At 36.7% G+C, this 18630-nt stretch overlaps 1 protein-coding gene across 1 annotated transcript; it reads right to left on the reverse strand.

Annotated features, from left to right (window-relative positions):
- Window positions 1-8729: 8729 nt before the first annotated feature.
- LOC128864755 (gustatory receptor for bitter taste 22e-like) lies at window positions 8730-9311 on the reverse strand (the record flags this gene model as incomplete). Its single annotated transcript, XM_054104512.1, has 2 exons — window positions 8940-9311; window positions 8730-8870 (listed from the first exon to the last, which is right to left on the reverse strand). Coding segments are annotated over exons 1-2 (513 nt in total), but the record flags the coding sequence as incomplete, so codon positions are not given.
- Between the last annotated feature and the right edge of the window lie 9319 nt (window positions 9312-18630).

Genomic DNA, 18630 nt, shown 5'->3' on the forward strand with positions numbered 1-18630 from the left:
ACAACAAAACGGTGCATATTTAGGCGGCATCAGACAATTCGAAGCATCTTAAATAAAGTTTTTAAATTTTTCTAAAAAAATGATGGATTTCATTTCCCCCAAATTAATATTTCGCTTGGTGTTAGTGCGTATAACGATTCACATATAAAAATATATTAGGGAGTTGAATGAAAATTGTATATAATAATAATTTATATTATATCTATATATATACTATAGTAAGTGACAATTTTGCCACAGGATAATTATGAAAAAAAATTAGTATTTTCTGCACTTCTCTTTTTCCCTTGAATAATTCCAGACTTAAACGACTTTTTTTAATCACTACATTTGGTCAAATGTTATGGTTCTTTAAAAAATCAGGCATCCGATTGCGGCGCTACGTGTATTAAGAAGTAGGTGCGCCGTACGTATTTGAATATAACTCGGCGAAGTTATGGGAACTCCACTGTAAAAGTTTAAAGGGTTACTAGGCATTTCTCAAATTAACAAAAATGAGAAAAAAAATCTGTTAGAGATTGAAATTATTTTCCAAAAATATTCACCAAAAACAAAAATTTATTTCTTTCAATAAATTTAAAAAATAAAAATATTTAATTTTTCTCCAAAAAATTGAAGTTCTTTCCAAAAATTTTAATTTGATTTGATTTTTTTCCAAAACTTTTTTTTCACAAACAAATTTATTTTTTGTCCAAAATTTATTTATTGAAAAAAGTGTTTTAAGTTCAAAAAATCAAAAAAAAATATAAGGGTGTAAAAAAGAACCACGATCTTGAACTTTAACATTTTCAACATTGCCTAAATCTCAAAATTGTTAAATTTTGTCGAAAATCTTTTCAGTTACTTCTTATAATACTTGAAGTTATACATAACTAAACATACCGAAAATTCAACGACAGTGTCCAAAATACTTGGATCACTTGACATGAAATCAAAACTAGATCACTCCAGCAGCTTGCAAATAATAAATACAAATGAATAAATAATTTTTTTTCACATTAGAATTATTTAAAAAGATTGCGCTAACGAGATCTTGCTTAATTAACAGCGGAAGATCTCCTTATCTGCTTACTTTACCGCATACACTAACTTAAACCTACAACAGCTTATTTTAATGTAAATCTTTTTCATAAGGCTCTTAAGAACACATATTCTGTGAACGAGATTGTAATGCCCTGTGCATATATGAACTCAAATGTTTCTAGCAAAAAGTAAATTGAGTAGCGAAGGATTTAATAAAAATACAGTTTAGTCAACGCTCAAACCATGCTTTGCAACGCTTATTTACTCACACATACTTATTTAATACTATCCCGTCTATCTGTAAATTTGTAAAGCTTAAAATTTTGCAACTGTATTATAAATGAGTTAATTTTTCGCCGTTTTCTCTGAGTTTATTTTCGTAGCAATTTCCGAAAAAATGTGGAAAGCATTTTTATTACCAGAATTTTTTGCCTACTCTCCTTTGCATCAGACTCTTTCTATTATTATTTTTCATTTGTATAAAATTTACATTTTTCCATGCTGACAGCTGTCAGAATTATTATGAATTGAATTGCATTATTCAATTTAAGTTAATAAAATAAAACTTTAAAGTTATGCTAAGTAACTAAGTGACAGTTGTGAATGTATTTATGTAAAATATAAGGTTATAAGTACAGATAATTTCCATTAGATATATTAATTTTGTTTTTTCTTTTGAATTTTTTTAAACAATCAATTACTTGCTTTTAAATACAATTCAATCAATTTTAATATAATTCAGTCAGCTTTATATTGAATTAAACAAAGTTCACACATTAGTGTTTGAAGATTACAAACGGGTTTTTATTGGCGGCTATTTATACAAAATTTCATTTGCACTTTTTTGAAGTTATTATTCACCAGCAAATAGTTGTGTTTTCACTTTCCAATTCACAGTCACCCAAAAATGTTTAATGCCCAAATACTCATGCAACAGCCGACGTATAAAAGCGCTGTAACTCACTTACAGAATGTAGCTAATCAAACATTAATGGCCTAACAGAAAATGTGATGTTAGAAGCATTAGAAATGTAAGCATTTTTTAAAAGACGCTTTTAGGTTAGTCTAATCGTCTATACTTAACACTCATTAATTACATTTTTAGGGAGAGAATTTTTATACGGAAGTTTTTTTTTTAGGATAAATATATATATTTTTACATATATTAATTCTTATAAATAAATCGAGTACTCCTACTGGAACTAATAAATGCTAGAACGGCAATAAACATCATATCTGCAATCGCAAGCCATAACAGTATACGATTACTATTATGCAACATTTTGCAGGAGAGATATTTAAGGATTTCATTCACTGTACGAATTATAACCAGGTTGAGTTGGGTTATTTTTTCTATTTTTATTAATAATAATTGACAATGTAGAATAATAGTTCTATTGTAATTGAACTATTATTTTTAACAAAAATAATAATTAAATAAAAATAATAAATTTTCCGCTTTGACTGAAAAATCTCCGTCATTTAGAATAGCACATGACAACGTCTCAATGACTATATCTCTTATTCGAAGAGAAATTCTCGGAAGTTGTATCAGATTAGCAGAAGGTGCTATAAGTGGAAGTTATAACTCTCCCTGAACACTACAATTATCTGATCTCTCAACTTCCTAATAAATTACATGCATTAAAGCTGCTCTTGTCGCTTAAGGCAAAATAGTTCATAAAGCGCTCTTTATTGCACTGCACAGCCACTTTGCTTTCATGTAAGTGCACATCTATGTTATATGGTGTCTGCGAGTACTAGAAGTCTACCATGGGTATAGAATTAATTACAATTAATAATTAAAATTATAATTTGGAAATAGCTCTTTTACACAAGTTATTTCTTCTTTAATTTTAATTTTAAATGAAATGAAAAATGCGTGCTATTTTTCATTCACCATGATAATTGCATGGAATAAATGTTGAGAAATAGTTATGTGCCCCAAATTACATTTCTGAAGCTACTTTTTCAATCATCTTGAGCCATCTATCATGAATAATGTAATATTTCTAAATTTACACCTCCACAAAAATTAGACAAGCAAATTAGTACTAGTGTTAATAGTAGTAGTCAGCACATCAAGTAATCTTGGAGGTTAGTGATACGCGAAACAAATCCTTCAACATGTCGATGATTTTGTGAGCAGTAGCGCAATTTTCATTAACTTTCTGGAGCAAAAAACTATCGCCATAACTCTGTCAGCTATCATTTAGATACAGCATCACTATAGGGTTTCAGAGAAATGAACTTGTAGAGCGTCAACAAAATTTTAAGGTGTTAAAAAAAACCCCCAATTGGTTATCAAGCGGAAAATTTGCTTGTCAAGATTCGATTCAACCTCAGCGGCTCGAAGTTGCTCGTAATACTTTCAGCGCGTACTTCTGGAAATCACTCTTCCCAACTACAGCCCGCGAAAAAAATATAGCACTTCAACATTTTGACAAATTTTTACTAAGTTTACAAAAATATATTATAATTCATTCCAAAGTAAATACCCTTCCAGTTCAAGTCTTACAAGATTTTATAAAGAGACTTTGGGTACGCAGTTTTATAGGCCATACAATTTTAGAACAATAAGGATGAAATCAGTAGCGGCTGAAAATTCCGATTGATGTTTGATAATTTTTTATACCGTAAGAGGAACGTATTTTCTTAACATAAAATAAAAATTGTTATATAAAGAAATGCAAAACACCGCCAAGGAAAAAAATTATAAAAAAATGAGAGGATTTTCTTTCAACTTAAAATTTTTACTTTATAAACTTGACATGTTTACTTTTTACTTTTTTTTTAGTTCTGATTAGAAAGTTTGAAATTTTTATGAAAATTTACCGAAGTTTTTCTAAAGCTTGAAAATTGGATTTATGTGGATATACCTTTTGAATTACATTTTACTTAGTAGTATAATATTTATTTATATTTGATTTCAAACAAGCCTTCGACAGTGTTAAAGAGATAATATCCAGCACATATTGCTTATTCCTGGAATACCTGCAAAACTAATAAGGCTCGTTAGCGCAACGCTCACAAATACACAAGCAGGAGTGACCATTCAAGAGAAGCTCGCAGAGTCGTTCCCTATTGAAACAGGTGTAAAACAAGGTGATGCCTTATCAACAGTCATATTCAATTTGATGCTGCACTTTGTCGTTAGGGAAGTCAACAAAGGTGGTACCTTGATAACTAAAACAACCCAAATATGTGCTTAAGCAGATGACATCGCTATTCTCTCAATAAATAGGAATAACTCAAAAGAAATTTTCTTAAAAATTAACAAAATTGCGAACGATATTGGCCTTTTTGTAAACGAGGGCACAACCAAATATCTGCTGAAATCGAGGCGGCCTGCACAGATGCCAAATTTCCATGTGGGAGCCTATACTTTTGAAGCAGTGCAGCATTTTCAGTACCTAGGAGTTATGTTCGCATGTAGCGATGATTCAACTTCCGCCGTCAGGGATCGCATCAACGCCGCCAACAAAGCGTATTACGCACACCTTAACTTGTTCAAGCCCCGACTGTTGTCTAAAGCTACAAAGTTCACTATGTACAAGACCCTTATTCGACCAATCCTAACATATGGTTGTGAGGTATGGCCTCTTAAGGTTGACGATTGTGCTCAGATTGCTCGCTAACTCAAAACGAGACAGCTGTGCGTTTTGTTAAAGCGCAGCGCACAAGATGGCTAGGTCATGTGATCCGTATGCTTGTTGACTGTACCGTGAAGAAAGCTTTGGCAGGAAAGCTAATAGACGTGAAGGCCAAAGGTAGACTGACGAACCGTTGGATAGACGCAGTGGAACACCCACTTAAGAAGCTGGGGATACGTAACTACGAAGCAACAGCTCAAGATAGACCGCTTTGGAGGAGCATTTTGAAGGAAGCTTTGACGCACCCCGCGTTGTAACGCTATGAAAGAAGAAGAAGAAGTATAATATTTGACAGAAAAGTAATATTAATATACTTATAAATATCATATTATTTATTAAGCTATGCAATATGCGATACAGTTTTCTTTTGTTTTATGCCTTGAAAACTATAGCAGTTCTACAAAAGCAAATTTCAAATTAAAAAAAAGGCGATAACAAAATCATCAGATCGATAACGAATTTTCGTTCGTACTTCAGTATGAAACTCTAGCCTTCGTTTTATGCTTGCAGAACAAACTGTACGAGTATACCTTTACGACCACCATATTTGAATTATTTTGCACCGGTGCCAAACTCACAGGACACTTCATTTCATTTCCATTATTTCATTTCATTTCATTTATTTATTTAAGTCTATGACTACAAGAACTTTTCAGACTGAAAACATATATGAATTACATTTATTCTCTCCTGCTAGAACAAAATAGAGCTGTTATGAAAAGAGGAACGAAACTCTCGAATGAAAAATAAATATCGGCATAGCAAAATCTGGGTCAAGAATTATTTAAATAGTTAGAGTAAAGTTAGAGTAATTTGATTTTACTATTTTGGCGCTAAATGGAAAGTAAAATCGTAAAGTTTTGTGAGGAACATTGAGACCGATCTGTTCAAGAACAAACAACAGAAACACAAATAACATCAAAAGCAAATATCAAGGACTGCAAGGGACGTCTGCTGTACGTACGTATTGGCCTAGGTTGAGCACTGTAGATTTGCAGTGGATTATAAAGCGAAAAAAAATTTCGTTGCACTCTTTCAATTCTATTTGAATGAGAGGACTCCAGACCAAAGACGCATACTCCAGTTATATACAATTTTTCTAGTATAGTAGTGCTTCAAATCTCTCACTTAGTACCTTGGAAATGCTGAATTACCAAAGTCTTCGGCAATATGGAACTGACATAATTTACCAAGTTAAATGTCGCGCCTAGATCAGAAAACTCTTTAGCTTTGCGAAAAGAACATTTGATTCGGAGTTTTTGGAAAGGTGGCGTGAAAACATTTCTTTATATTAAGAGAAACCTTATTTTTTTAAATGAAATGATAGAAAAAAGCTTTCTAAAACGTTGCATCTTATCAGCCAATGGAAAGTCGCCGAGCATATATTTGTTCTAAAAAAGTCCCTCCTAGATACTATTTGACGTTCTGTGTCGGCATAAAGCTGAATAAGTTGGTGTGCATCTCAGGGCATGAAACACCAAACGAAAAAATAATAAGCGAAAAAATTATGTCTAATAGCGGTCGTCTCTCGGCAGGCAATGGAAACCCTCTAAATGTAATTTTACCACGAAAAAGCTCTTCCTAAAAATGCATATGCCTCATGGAAGCGGAAGATCCCACCATTTATGGAAAAACAACAAGGCACACACGATTCAACGATTTGGAGATGTTATTGTATTTCAAAAAAAGTTCTCTATAATTGGAGGAATAAAATAAAATCAAATTAAAAAGTATAAAATTCCATACATTCTTTCATATCACTCAAATTGCTTATAGCGGGCCAATGTTATAATCATAATTTGAATAAGTTATTTAATATTTATATTATTCTTTAATTCATATACAAATCGAAATTTATTACACTGACAAACTATTGAAGTAATCTGAACTTTTCTACAAACTATTATTTTTTATAGTAAATTAGCTCTTACTTCTGATGATGGAATAACAAAAAATTAGTTTATCAAACTAAATTAATTAAATCTTTAATATTCAGCGAAGGCTTTCGTTGCAAGTAGGTTAATTGAAACTATACTGAATCAATCAGTGCTAAAATATGCGGACACTGACCTTGGCAACATATTTAACCACACATTGGCATGGGAAGATGATTAATTTTGCACCATCTCGTGTACATTGAAGGCTGACAGCTTGATTTGATTTGTTTTTAAAAAAGTTTAGCCACAAAGCCAAACCCTCAGAATTTGACGCTGAAGCGCTCCGAGAATATTTTTTCTACTGATTTGAGATATAAATTTACACAATTTAGAAAATAAAAACTGCTTGGGCTTTTCTTCTTTTGAATTACAAAATCCCACTTGCTCGAAGTATTAAACAAATGCCGTTATGACTTGCCAAGTTAATTGCCTTAATGTTCAAGTTTCTATTCCTTAGAAAATGTCTCTAAAATTACACTGTAAACGCATTTTGTAGTTGGTAAACAGAATTTAAGAATTTAAAATGTAAGATTTTTTTTTATTTTTATTTTTTTTTTTTAATTTGCTTGTATTTATATCCAACACATTCCCACTATTAGACTCCCAACCACCCGCATGATGCAACAGTTTTCACTTGTTTTACTCCCTCGTTCTTGTAAATAAAATAAATATTTCACTCATTGCCAGTTTGCCGTTGATGTTGCCGCCACTGTAGTCAACACTATTACGTCTTTATTTTACGGTTGACGCCCACAAATATTTTATTAAACCAAAGACCAATACAAAAGTTCTATGAAAATACTGTGTATGTGTATTTGTATTTATTTTTGGTTGTTGACAATAAACAATGACATATTTTTGTTTTTTAAGTTTTAAGCACACACACACACAGGCCAGCATCGGGGAGTAACGACGATTAAAATGCATGTAAATAAATAAACTTTAAAATGAATTGGAGTGAAAAGTTTTTGGGTAATGCAATTCACTATTTGTTTTGAGGTTTTTTTTTCTATTTTTTTGGTGGATTCTATTATCAAAAAAATTATTACATATTAGCACAAATTTGTAGTTTAATATTCCATAACTCAATGATATTTTATTTTGTATTTTTTAAATTCCATCATATTTTTCAACTGCAGAGTATTTCATCAGGTCAGTTGTTTTTAATACCACAAGGATGGAAAATGTTCACAGATATAATACTTGTATTTTGATCTCAAAATCTATTAATTTTTATCTCATTGAAACTGAATCTCAACTTACTCGGAAGACCTTTAGCATAGATCCGCTAAATTTCTAGAAATCTTTGCTACTTAAGGTTGGACTAAAAATATTTAATAATTCCAAAATTAAATCGGAAACCTGACAGTAAAGTATTACCATTATAAGCATTTTTGGGTTTAGCGACCTGAAAGATGTATTGTGCCTGAGTTTAGCTGACGCTAGGGGCACTGTGAATCTCAAGGCATTTTTATGCCCGTCATATGTCTATCTATACTATAAAGGTGAATGTCTGTACGTTGTCCGCGCATCACTACAAAACGACAATACCAAATGACGTAAAAATGTTTATACATTCATATTTTCACCCAATGAAGGTTATAGGCATGTTTTTATGATTTATCCCTTCCCACAGCCACCAGGCCGCACCACCACTCTCATTCGTTTGAGATAGAAAATTAATAAAAATAATTTTGCTTGATATTTTTCGGATTGGTTGTTTTGATTTTATTCAACGAGTCATGTTAATGGTTATTAATAAAAAATTATTTTCTATGAAATTATTGTTTGTAAATCTTTTATGTACATATCCTAAATCCCTCAAAACTACTCCTATGCGAGCGGGGCCGCGGGTTAAAGCTAGTATCCAATATTTTATAAGATCACAAGGAGCGAATTGGCATCAAATTATACCACAATTAGCAAAGCTTTATTCATTATCTTTCTTGTCGAATGTAACAATTTATGATCGACCTGTCAGAAAAGTTCCCATTCAATCACTTAGCGCATCGTTGAAGCAAAATATTACTCATACGCCCCGTATGGCAAATACGCATAACAGATTTCTGAATGGCAAATGTATTCAATTCTCGTTTTGTATTTCTGAATATATATTATAATATAATTGCACCAAATAAATTATATATAAAATCATGGTCAACACAATTTTTACACCAGTTGAATAATTCAAATCTACCAAACCACATAAGCGAAAATTTGGGGAGTTGGTAGCGCAAACCAACGCAAAAATTTCCAGCTGAAAATGCAGAAACAAAACACAAATATCAAAAAATCGAAATTCCAATGCATTTACTTCACCACTCACTTCTCGCTCAAATTCCACTTTTAATTGCGCAAAATTATTAAAGCATCTCAGCAATTGCGCCATTTCACGCGTAGTTTGCACCATTAATTCACAAGCAGCGATGACCAGCCAAAAATCGATTGTATTTATTGTTACTAAGAAAAAAGCAACGACAAGGCCCCAGGAAATTATTATGTAATTCCAAATGAAGACCAATATAAATAGAGTTAAAATGTTATAACCAGCAATGCCAGTGATGCTAAGCAGCAGTTGCTTGCCATAAATTCTACCAAATTGCTGACACACCCGCTGTATACGTATGTAAACACCAATAATTTCATTGACTTCATGCTGCATAGCGTCAATATTTGAGTTGTGTATACTATTGGCCATGAACTTAAGGCGCTGTTGCAATATCCAAATATACCGGTAAGTCACTATGATGAAAGTATAAAAGTGAAGCACTACTAACAAGACGATATTCTCCATAAGCAATGGTAGTAGAGTAATCGAAAATCTGAATAAACTGAATTTATTATACAGACGAATTATTCTAAAAATGGATGGTGCGTTTTTCAGCAGCATTATCAATCCCTTCATGATGATATAGTTGTCGTAGGAAGTGCAATGCTTCGCTAAATAGCTATGCCTTGCGAAGTACATGCTGTCGAATGCCATGAATTCGTTGAATATTCCCAACACGCTCTTGTACTCACTCCAATTGGTCCACATAGTTGCTAGTAGTGCATTTATATTGACCATAAGTGTAAATTGGCCAAGCTGTTCCATAACTGTGCCATATTTCAGGTTGTCCAAATCAATGAGATGGCTTTTGAAATGAGCGTACAGGGCTAAGCTAATTATGAACGTATCAATGCAAATGTTGTAAACCAGGCAATATTTTGATGGGGCAATGCTTTTTCGTGTTTTGTTAAAGCCATAAGGCATGATACCAAAAGCAATGGAAAGCCAAATTGTAGATCTTACAACAAAACGAGAAGTACAAGAACGGCACCGTGCCCACATGACTCTCGAAGCTAATTTAAACCGGAACTAAAGCCTTTCTAATTAAATTATAAACAATACGACTGAAAACTAATGACCTTTGTATATTTATTATCGGATGTTCTGTCCGCCAGGTTATTTGCTATGTCATGCAATAGTGGCATGAATACTTGACAACTTTGACATGTCTTATCTGGCATCAAAAATAACAATTAATAACACAGGACAGGGTATTTACGTGGGCAGGCGAACTTAAGCAAGTGTAAGGTCGATTCATAAATACCAGTACGGACGGAACTTCCAATGAAATATCATACAAGAGACTTCATTAGATTGAATTGACTGGCATTCTAATTTGCTAGCAGTTAAACATTTTGTCATTATAGAAGTCTGCTTCAAATTTTAAATAACGGCTAATTTACAGTCAGTTTGATAAAAAGTTCAATTTAAGGTGTCCAAATATATAGGCCGTAGCCGAATGGGTTGGTGCGTGACTACCATTCGGAATTCACAGAGAGAACGTTGGTTCGAATCTCGGTGGAACACCAAAAAAAAAAAAAGAAAAACATTTTTCTAATAGCGGTCGCCCCTCGGCAGGCAATGGCAAACCTCCAAGTGTATTTCTGCCATGAAAAGGCTCCTCATAAAAAAATATCTGCCGTTCGGAGTCGGCTTGAGGTACTTATTCCAATTGGGTTTTTTGTCAGATCACGCGTGACTACTGTCGAACTAAATACCTTGAATTGAATTTGAAGAGGTCGAGCCAAGGAGCACCATGAGATTTGGTGGCTCCTAAAACACTCAGGCTAAAAAGCCCATTGTATTTAAAGCTCTGGAAAGGGGGTAGATAGTTAAGGAGGGAGGGAGAAAAGTATCAGAGAAAGAGATAGGAAAGAATAGAGACAGAGATAGAGATAGTTAGTCCTGTGAGAATTTTCCAGATTCTTTGGCGAATCTGTAAATATCCTCCAGTTTTAGAGAACGAATATTACTCATTCCCATGACATCGGAACCCAATACCCGTAGTCGCGCTCTAGCAAAGGCAGGACACTCACAGAGAAAGTGCTCAGTGCTATCCGCCTCCTCCAAGCAGGACAGGCATACCGGGTCCTCGATGATTCCAATGGTGGTCATATGCTGACCCCATGGGTTGTGTCCTGTAATGATGCCGACCATCAACCGAATGTCTTTCCTTCTAAGTTTTAGTAGAAAGTTTGACAGTTTTCTGTTCGGACTTGTCACAAAACACTTTGCAGTTCTGCAGCGTTCTAGACCGGACCATCGCTCTTTATGTAGATTGCCTACATAATCGTTGATCCAATTCTTGATTCCTGCGGGACTGATTCCGATTATTGGCTCTGGCCCCTGTGGGGGCACCGCTGATCCACGGTTGGCCAATTCGTCGGCAATTTCGTTTCCTTGAACACCGGAGTGTCCCGGAACCCATATAAGTACAAGCCTGTTTTGTCTTGCGACAGAATTAAGCTTCTTCTTACATTCTTGAACAATCTTCGAGGTTTGCTTCGCGTTCTCCAGGGCCTTCAATGCAGCCTGACTGTCACTGAAGACTCCAATCTGTTTCCCGCTCCATCTCCTCTCGATTATCCATTCGGCTACTTTTAGGATGGCAAAAACTTCTGTTTGAAAAACAGTTGCCATTCCCCCCATAGCATAGTGATACTTATTACTATCGTTTAAGTACCATCCGGCTCCAGACCCTATTTCAGTCTTGGACCCATCGGTAAAGAAAATATCCGTCAAACCTCCCTGCATGCATTCTGGATTGCTCCATTGCTCACGCAATGGAAATCTGACATCAAATTTCCTTCCGAACGAAACTGTGGGTATCAGGTCATCTTTAGGTGCCAAAAACAGTGGATACTGCTCCGACAGCAACTTAAAGATTTCTCTGTGTCCCGAAGTTCCATCTTCGTGCCAGAAACCATATTTATGGAGTCTACACATTGCTTTTATTGCTTCCTGTTGTATCTTAAGATCCAGGGGGAGCAAATTAAGCATAGCATTTAGGGCATCACCAGAGGTTGTACTCATGGCACCCGTGATGCATAAACATACACTTCTTTGCAGCCTGTATAGTTCCCGGATTGTGGACTTAACCATGCTCCGTCGCCACCAGACCACAGAAGCGTAAGTGATGATTGGTCTGATAAGTGCCGTGTATATCCATAGGACCACAGCAGGTTTCAGACCCCAAGTTTTGCCAAAGGCTCTACGGCATTGCTGAAAAATCTTCAATGCACGATTCACCTTCAGTGAAACGTGTGTCTCCCAGGTCAGCTTCTTATCCAAGATTACTCCTAGATATTTAACTTCGTTGGAAAGACCAAGTGTCACACCTTTCAGTGTTGGAAGACTGAGTCCATCCAATTTCCGTTTTCTCGTAAACAAGACTATGGTTGTTTTGTTCGGATTAACGGAAAGACCTTGTCTCATGCACCAATCATCGATTTTGTCAAGGATACTCTGCACTTTCGTGCAAAGCCTCCTTAAGGATTTATCCGATGTTAGCGCACAGACGTCGTCCGCATATGCTTGGACGTGAAAGCCGAGTTCCTGCATCTCCGCTAATAGGGAGTCTACGACGAAGCACCACAGCAGCGGAGAAAGAACACCCCCTTGGGGACATCCTTGCTTGGCCCTGACTGTGATTTGCTCGTCGTCGCTCCCACCAGCGGTTAACAGCCTCTCAGAGAGCATGGAGTATATCCATTTTATAATGGCTTGATTAACTCCGTGTCGTTCGGCAGAAGAACATATCGAGCCGAAAGTGGCATTATCAAAAGCCCCCTCAATGTCCACGAACACGCCCATTGTGTATTCGTCAGCTTCCAGCCCAGCTTCAATCTTGCTAACAAGATCGTGTAAGGCTGATTCACATGATTTTCCACTCTGGTAAGCGTGTTGATTTCTACTAAGTGGACTTCTCGGCAATACCCCCACTCGAATATGTTTCTCCACCACTCGTTTCAGACTTTTCAACATGAACGATGTCAAACTGATTGGTCTGAAACTTTTTGCTAGGGAATAGTCATCTTTTCCTGGTTTTGGAATAAATACTACTCTTACGCGTCGCCATTGGGATGGTATATAACCAAATGCAAGACAGGCTGTGAAGATCCTTTTCAGGGCCTCAATCAGCCTGTCTCCTCCTTTTTTAAGCATTACTGGATATATTCCGTCAGGTCCAGGGGACTTAAAGTTGTCAAAGGAAGATAAGGAAAACCTTATCGATTCCCTTGTCACTATCCGACTAGCAATATACCAGCTGTACCTAGAGGTTCCACCGTTGCCACCGTCATTGTTCATGCCACTCTCAGCTTCAGAGAGAGTTCTACTACCCGGAAAATGGGTTTCGAGTAGAGCATTAAACGTTTCCGATTTGGAAATGGTGTATGAACCATCAGGTTTTCGAATGGAATCCAGCCTTACTGAGCGGTCTAAATGAAGGACCTTACAAAGTCTCGCTGTTTCCCTCATTTCTTCGACGTTACTGCAGAAATTTCTATAGGATTCAAGTTTGGCTTGCCGTACTTTTTTCTTATATTCTCTCTGTGTAAGTCGATGATTGGCCCAGTCCTCTTCTGTTTTGGTCTTCAAGGCCTTATTAAGAAGTTTCCTGGACCGTACACGAAGCTTCGACAGTTCAGGGTTCCACCAAGGAACCGCTTTCCCCTGTCTGCTTTGCCTGAGTGGACACAGTTCCTCAAAGCAGTTGATTAAAGTACCTTCTAATTTCTTAGTAGCATCTTCAATCATTTCTGCTGATTTGAGTTTTTTCAGGTTTGGTAATCGCTCTGTTACAAGCTCACCATACCTGTCCCAGTCCACATTTCGAGGATTCCTACCGGAAGGTATTGATATTGTGTCAATTCCCAGTCGGAATTCGATAAGACGATGATCAGAAAGAGAGTCCTCTTCCAAAACTCGCCATCGGTTGATTTGATTTCCAACTGACCTATTGGTAAGTGTTAAATCAATCACCTCTTGTCTCCTTCTGGTCACAAAAGTTGGTTTGTTACCAGTGTTTTGGATGACCAAATCGGATGACAGGATAAAATCCAGTAACTTGAGACCTCTGGGGTTGCATTTGCTGCTTCCCCACACAATGTTCTGTGAATTTGCGTCACAGCCCACTATTAGCCCCAGATTATTGGATTCTGCGTACTTGACCACTTCTCTTAGCTCCCTCGAAGGAGGTGGCTGTACAGAGTCATAGGGTAGGTAGGCCGAAACTATGATAGCTTCGACACTGTTCCCACTTTTCCAGTACTTTATTTTTGCAGCAACGATATCTCCAGAGCATAGCTCTTTTAACATCGTGTGTTCGATCAACCTCGGCATGATAATACATGCTCGCGGTCTCACATTCCCTTCACAATGAAGTATTTGTCCCCACGACATAGCACTTAGACCACAGATACGCTTGTGACATACCCATGGTTCTTGTATAAGTATTATGTGTGGGTTTGTTTGCAGTTTTGCATGCCTACGGCACAAGAGAGCCGTAGACGCTTTGCTATGCTGCAGATTAATCTGTGTAAATATTACTTCAGTCATGAGACTGAGTATATTTACGCTTTGTCCTCCACCTTATCCTGGACGCGGAACTGGATCCGCCCCAGATGTAGGTGAGGACGGCAACCGTACTTCGACTTAAGCACCTTGAGGGACCCAAGATCGATACCCAGTACCAGGTGGGAACCCGCCTCCGAAGTGGTAGCGGATTTCTGCCTGGTGCACGAGTATACTCTCCAGAGAGTCGTGTCAAGATCCTTATTCTGAACACGGATGCGTTTGAGGAGTTCTGCTGAATTACAGGAAGGACCCGGAATCCAGACACTCGCTCGTACCAGCCTTTCTTTGCTACTCTCAACAAGAATAAACTTGCTGTTTTCGCAGGCTGGAATCTTTGCTATAACTTTTTCTAGCCATTCTCGGGAAAAAGCATTGGAACAGTGCACCTTTACGATGCCGTCTACCACGCTTTTCCCCTCGAACGTCGGCGCGTCTTTCGACTCACCGATAGCTTTCCAAAGATAGCTGTCAAGATAGTCTTGTTGCCCTTTGGACAGTAGACCATCTTGTTTGTCGGTATGTATCTCCACCGTCATTGCCTTTGCTGCCATTCTCGCGAATGATTCGCCAGACGTTGACGGAAGAGTGTCATTCGACATTTGAGGTCCCTTAGCCTCTGCCTTGTCAGGCAAAGGTTTGTCTGCCTTGGATTGGGTCGAGGATGCAGGCATTTCCGAATTCCGTCTCTCGACTTTCCTCTTCTTTGCCTTTCTCCTCTTCCCGGTCGTTGGCACAGACCCCGTTTCGTTTCCGGAAGAGCGCAGCGCTACAGAGGAATCCTCTGTTCTGCCACGCTTTCCCGTTTCCGTTACAGGTGTCGAAGTTGACGGAGCTTGAGTCCTTGCCTTAGCTAGTGCTTCGGCTTGCCTCGCCTTCTGTCTCCTTCGTTTGATCTGCCTTGCGGTTAGACCAACACCTGCGTTCGAATCTCCAATAACTTCGGTCTTTTTACCGGTACTTACCTGATTCGCACCAGGTTTAACCGTTGTCAAAGACTTACTCGGTACCAGAGATCCGTCTGAGTCTACTGAGAGATTGTCCGCCATCTCCACATCCTCCACAACTTGTTCAGTTGCTTCAGATCGTTTCGACGGCGGTGTATCACTCACACTCACTCGGCTCTCCATTGGCATAGCCAATGTGCCATGTTTCACCACTAGTAGTTCGCTTCCTCCGGAACCCTGGGTGTCAGTTCCGGTCATAGGGGAGTGTGAGGTTCGGGCCTGCACATCCGATGCCCGAGCCGTCGATTGCTCGACGGGAGGATTTCCCAGAAGTGGGTTACCTCGTGCAGAAAGATCCTTGTTGAGCCTCCACATTGTAAGGAAATGCATTTTATACCTCCTGCCAGGTTGTCGGTACGGTACTCTCCACATAGTACTTGGGTGGCCACCAATTCCGCCGTTCCGCGGTTGAGTGGATACCCAATTCCTATATGGAGCTGCCCTCTTAGTTCGTGGTAAGTTAATCTCCATAGAATGGGGTTAACTCGCCACTTAAGCCTCATCCCCGCGGCAAGGAGACCGACATGACCTTACTTTTTTCAGTATTCATTGACATTTCATTATGGTAAGACTTACGTCTCAACACGAAAATCGACGCTCTGTGAAAAGTGTTCATCACGCACTCAAGCCAATTCATGGTATTGAGCGATGAGACCCTCAATAAGCACAATTGCGGTTTTTGGGCTTAAGAGCAACTCAAAGCCACTCAAGAACAGCTATTACATTTATTGAAAGCAAATGTTTGGATCGCCGTATGGGCTGGAGGAATCAGCGGTCCATATTTCTTCAAATACGAAGCTGACGCCAATGTAACAGCGGATGGCCATGGCTATTGCGCCATGATAAACGACTTTTTGATGCTGGAAACTAACTTCGATTGAGCTATTTAAAGCCAACATTACTACAGTTATTCACGAAATGCCGACCGAAGTCCTCCAGTGAGTCATTCAAAATTGGTGTTTACGGGTGACTGAATTACGGCGCAGTTGCGGTCAATATTTGAAAGAGATTTTCTTTAAAAAGTAAATGTAATAAAAGGTTCTACATAGTTATAATATGGGCAACCTTACCAGTCTGAATTTTCGTTATTTTATTTCAATTTAAAATCCGATACCTCTAAATTGATCACCCATTACATACTCAAATTTCTTAGCATATGAAAGTATAGACATAAGGGCAAAGACACTACATACATTTTGGCAAGCTTTTGACTTTTCACTTATTTAGTTTTATTTCCATTATTTTCAATAGCAAATGGTAACTTAATCCAAACTTCAAACTGTCTACAAATCGAAAAGTTTTCAACAAAATTGAAAATTTTTTAATCAGTTTTGTCCAAACAAAAAAGAATACGCAGTATCAATGCCCTTCCCTATTTCCTTCAAATAAATTTTAATTTTCTTTTTATAAAAAATATTTCATTCTATAAAATCAGTCGAATAAATTCGAATTTTAACTTTGTGTTAAATTTAGAAATATTCATCCGATTCTCATGAAAATTTTATTCAAAGTTTTTAGAAAATGCCTGGGTACGCAGTTTTATAGCCTGCTCAATTCCAGTACAAAAAATTGCACGTTGGAAGTGACACAAAACTCTCATTAATTTTTGTAAATTAAATTATGTAAATTTCATTGACAGTGTTGCGTATTTCCCCTATATAAAAAAAAAAACGTGCATGCCATGGAGTAAATGCGCAACATCGTATAAGAAAAAAAATTTAAAAAAAATTAAAAAGAGTTTTGAGATACTTACTTTTTTCAAAAATTTCGATTTTCTTAAATAACACTGTGGAACAAATTCAGGTTAGCAAAAATTAGGTCCATTCTGAGAGTGGCGAGCGAAAATAGAGGCCAATTAGAAGACCCGTATCGCGCCGTTTTTTTATGTTAGTTCGAATTTTTTTTTAATCGGCCTTCGAAGTTTGCAGTCAAATGCCGATTTTCAGTATATTGTTTCATAAGTACCACAAAAATTTTCGAAATCAATTTTTTCAAAAATTGTAATTGTTGCACAGGTCTCTAGCAATAATTTGGCTTTTACAGATTGAAAAATTATCAATTAGTCGACGAGTTATAGCCAAAAAACCATATAAACAATTTTGCTCCGATTTCGAACTTCGAAGGCCGATTAAAAAAAAATTCGAACTAACATAAAAAAAACGGTGCTACGGGTCTTCTAATTTCGCCTCTATTTTCACCCGCCACTCAGAATGGACCTAATTTTTGCTAACCTGAATTTGTTGCACAGTGTAATTAATTGTCGTTTTTTGCTCGAAAATCTGAAAAATATTTCCGTAGGCCGGAACACTTATTATTTTGAAAAAAAAGCTTCGATCAAGCAAAAGATTATGTATTATTAAAACTAATTTCTCTTGACCGATTGATTTTAGATGAATCTCTACGGACTTGTGATGATCACCGCAAGAGACTTCTGGAGAAACAGGCTCTATACAAACAGCGATAACTTTTACAATTATTAATTTTTTTTTTTTAATTTTGCTAACGTCAAGTGGAGACATGATTTAATGCTCTGCTTTTATTTTTGTAAAATAAAGCAACTGACTAGCTCAAAAACATGACTGAAACTCATCATTTTTTCGGGTCTCTGTCTACCCCTAACCCCTTAAAAAAATGCTTGTAAAATTTTGCAAACTACATATTTTCTTATAGGTATATAGATATAAAATTGATTCTCAAGTTAAATCAAAAATACTTATCGAAAATTTGTATCATCAATAATTATTTTTAAACATCATTCCTGGCAAGTAACAGAAAGCCTTCGAATATATTTCTGCTAAGAAAAATGTTCCCGAATGGGCAATATTGAAAACTTCTTATTTGTTAATTATCTTTTAATGAGATATTACACCTAGGTTTTCTTAATCTTTAAGGGAGGGGTCTAGGGTTTTCTTTTAATGAATTTTTGAGACTTTGCTTTAGAGACATGAATAGTGAAAATGTATTTAAACTTTTTGTACATTATAAAGCATCATTTCAACAATATTGTACTAAATTTTTGTAAGAAAATGTCGGGAAATAAGCTTTTCCGAAAACGCCTTTTCCAAAAGGTGATTTGCGGTGACTATCGTATCTAGTTGTAGAATCAC

Source organism: Anastrepha ludens, chromosome 5, assembly GCF_028408465.1.
Source record: "Anastrepha ludens isolate Willacy chromosome 5, idAnaLude1.1, whole genome shotgun sequence".
NCBI classification, from domain to species: domain Eukaryota; kingdom Metazoa; phylum Arthropoda; class Insecta; order Diptera; family Tephritidae; genus Anastrepha; species Anastrepha ludens.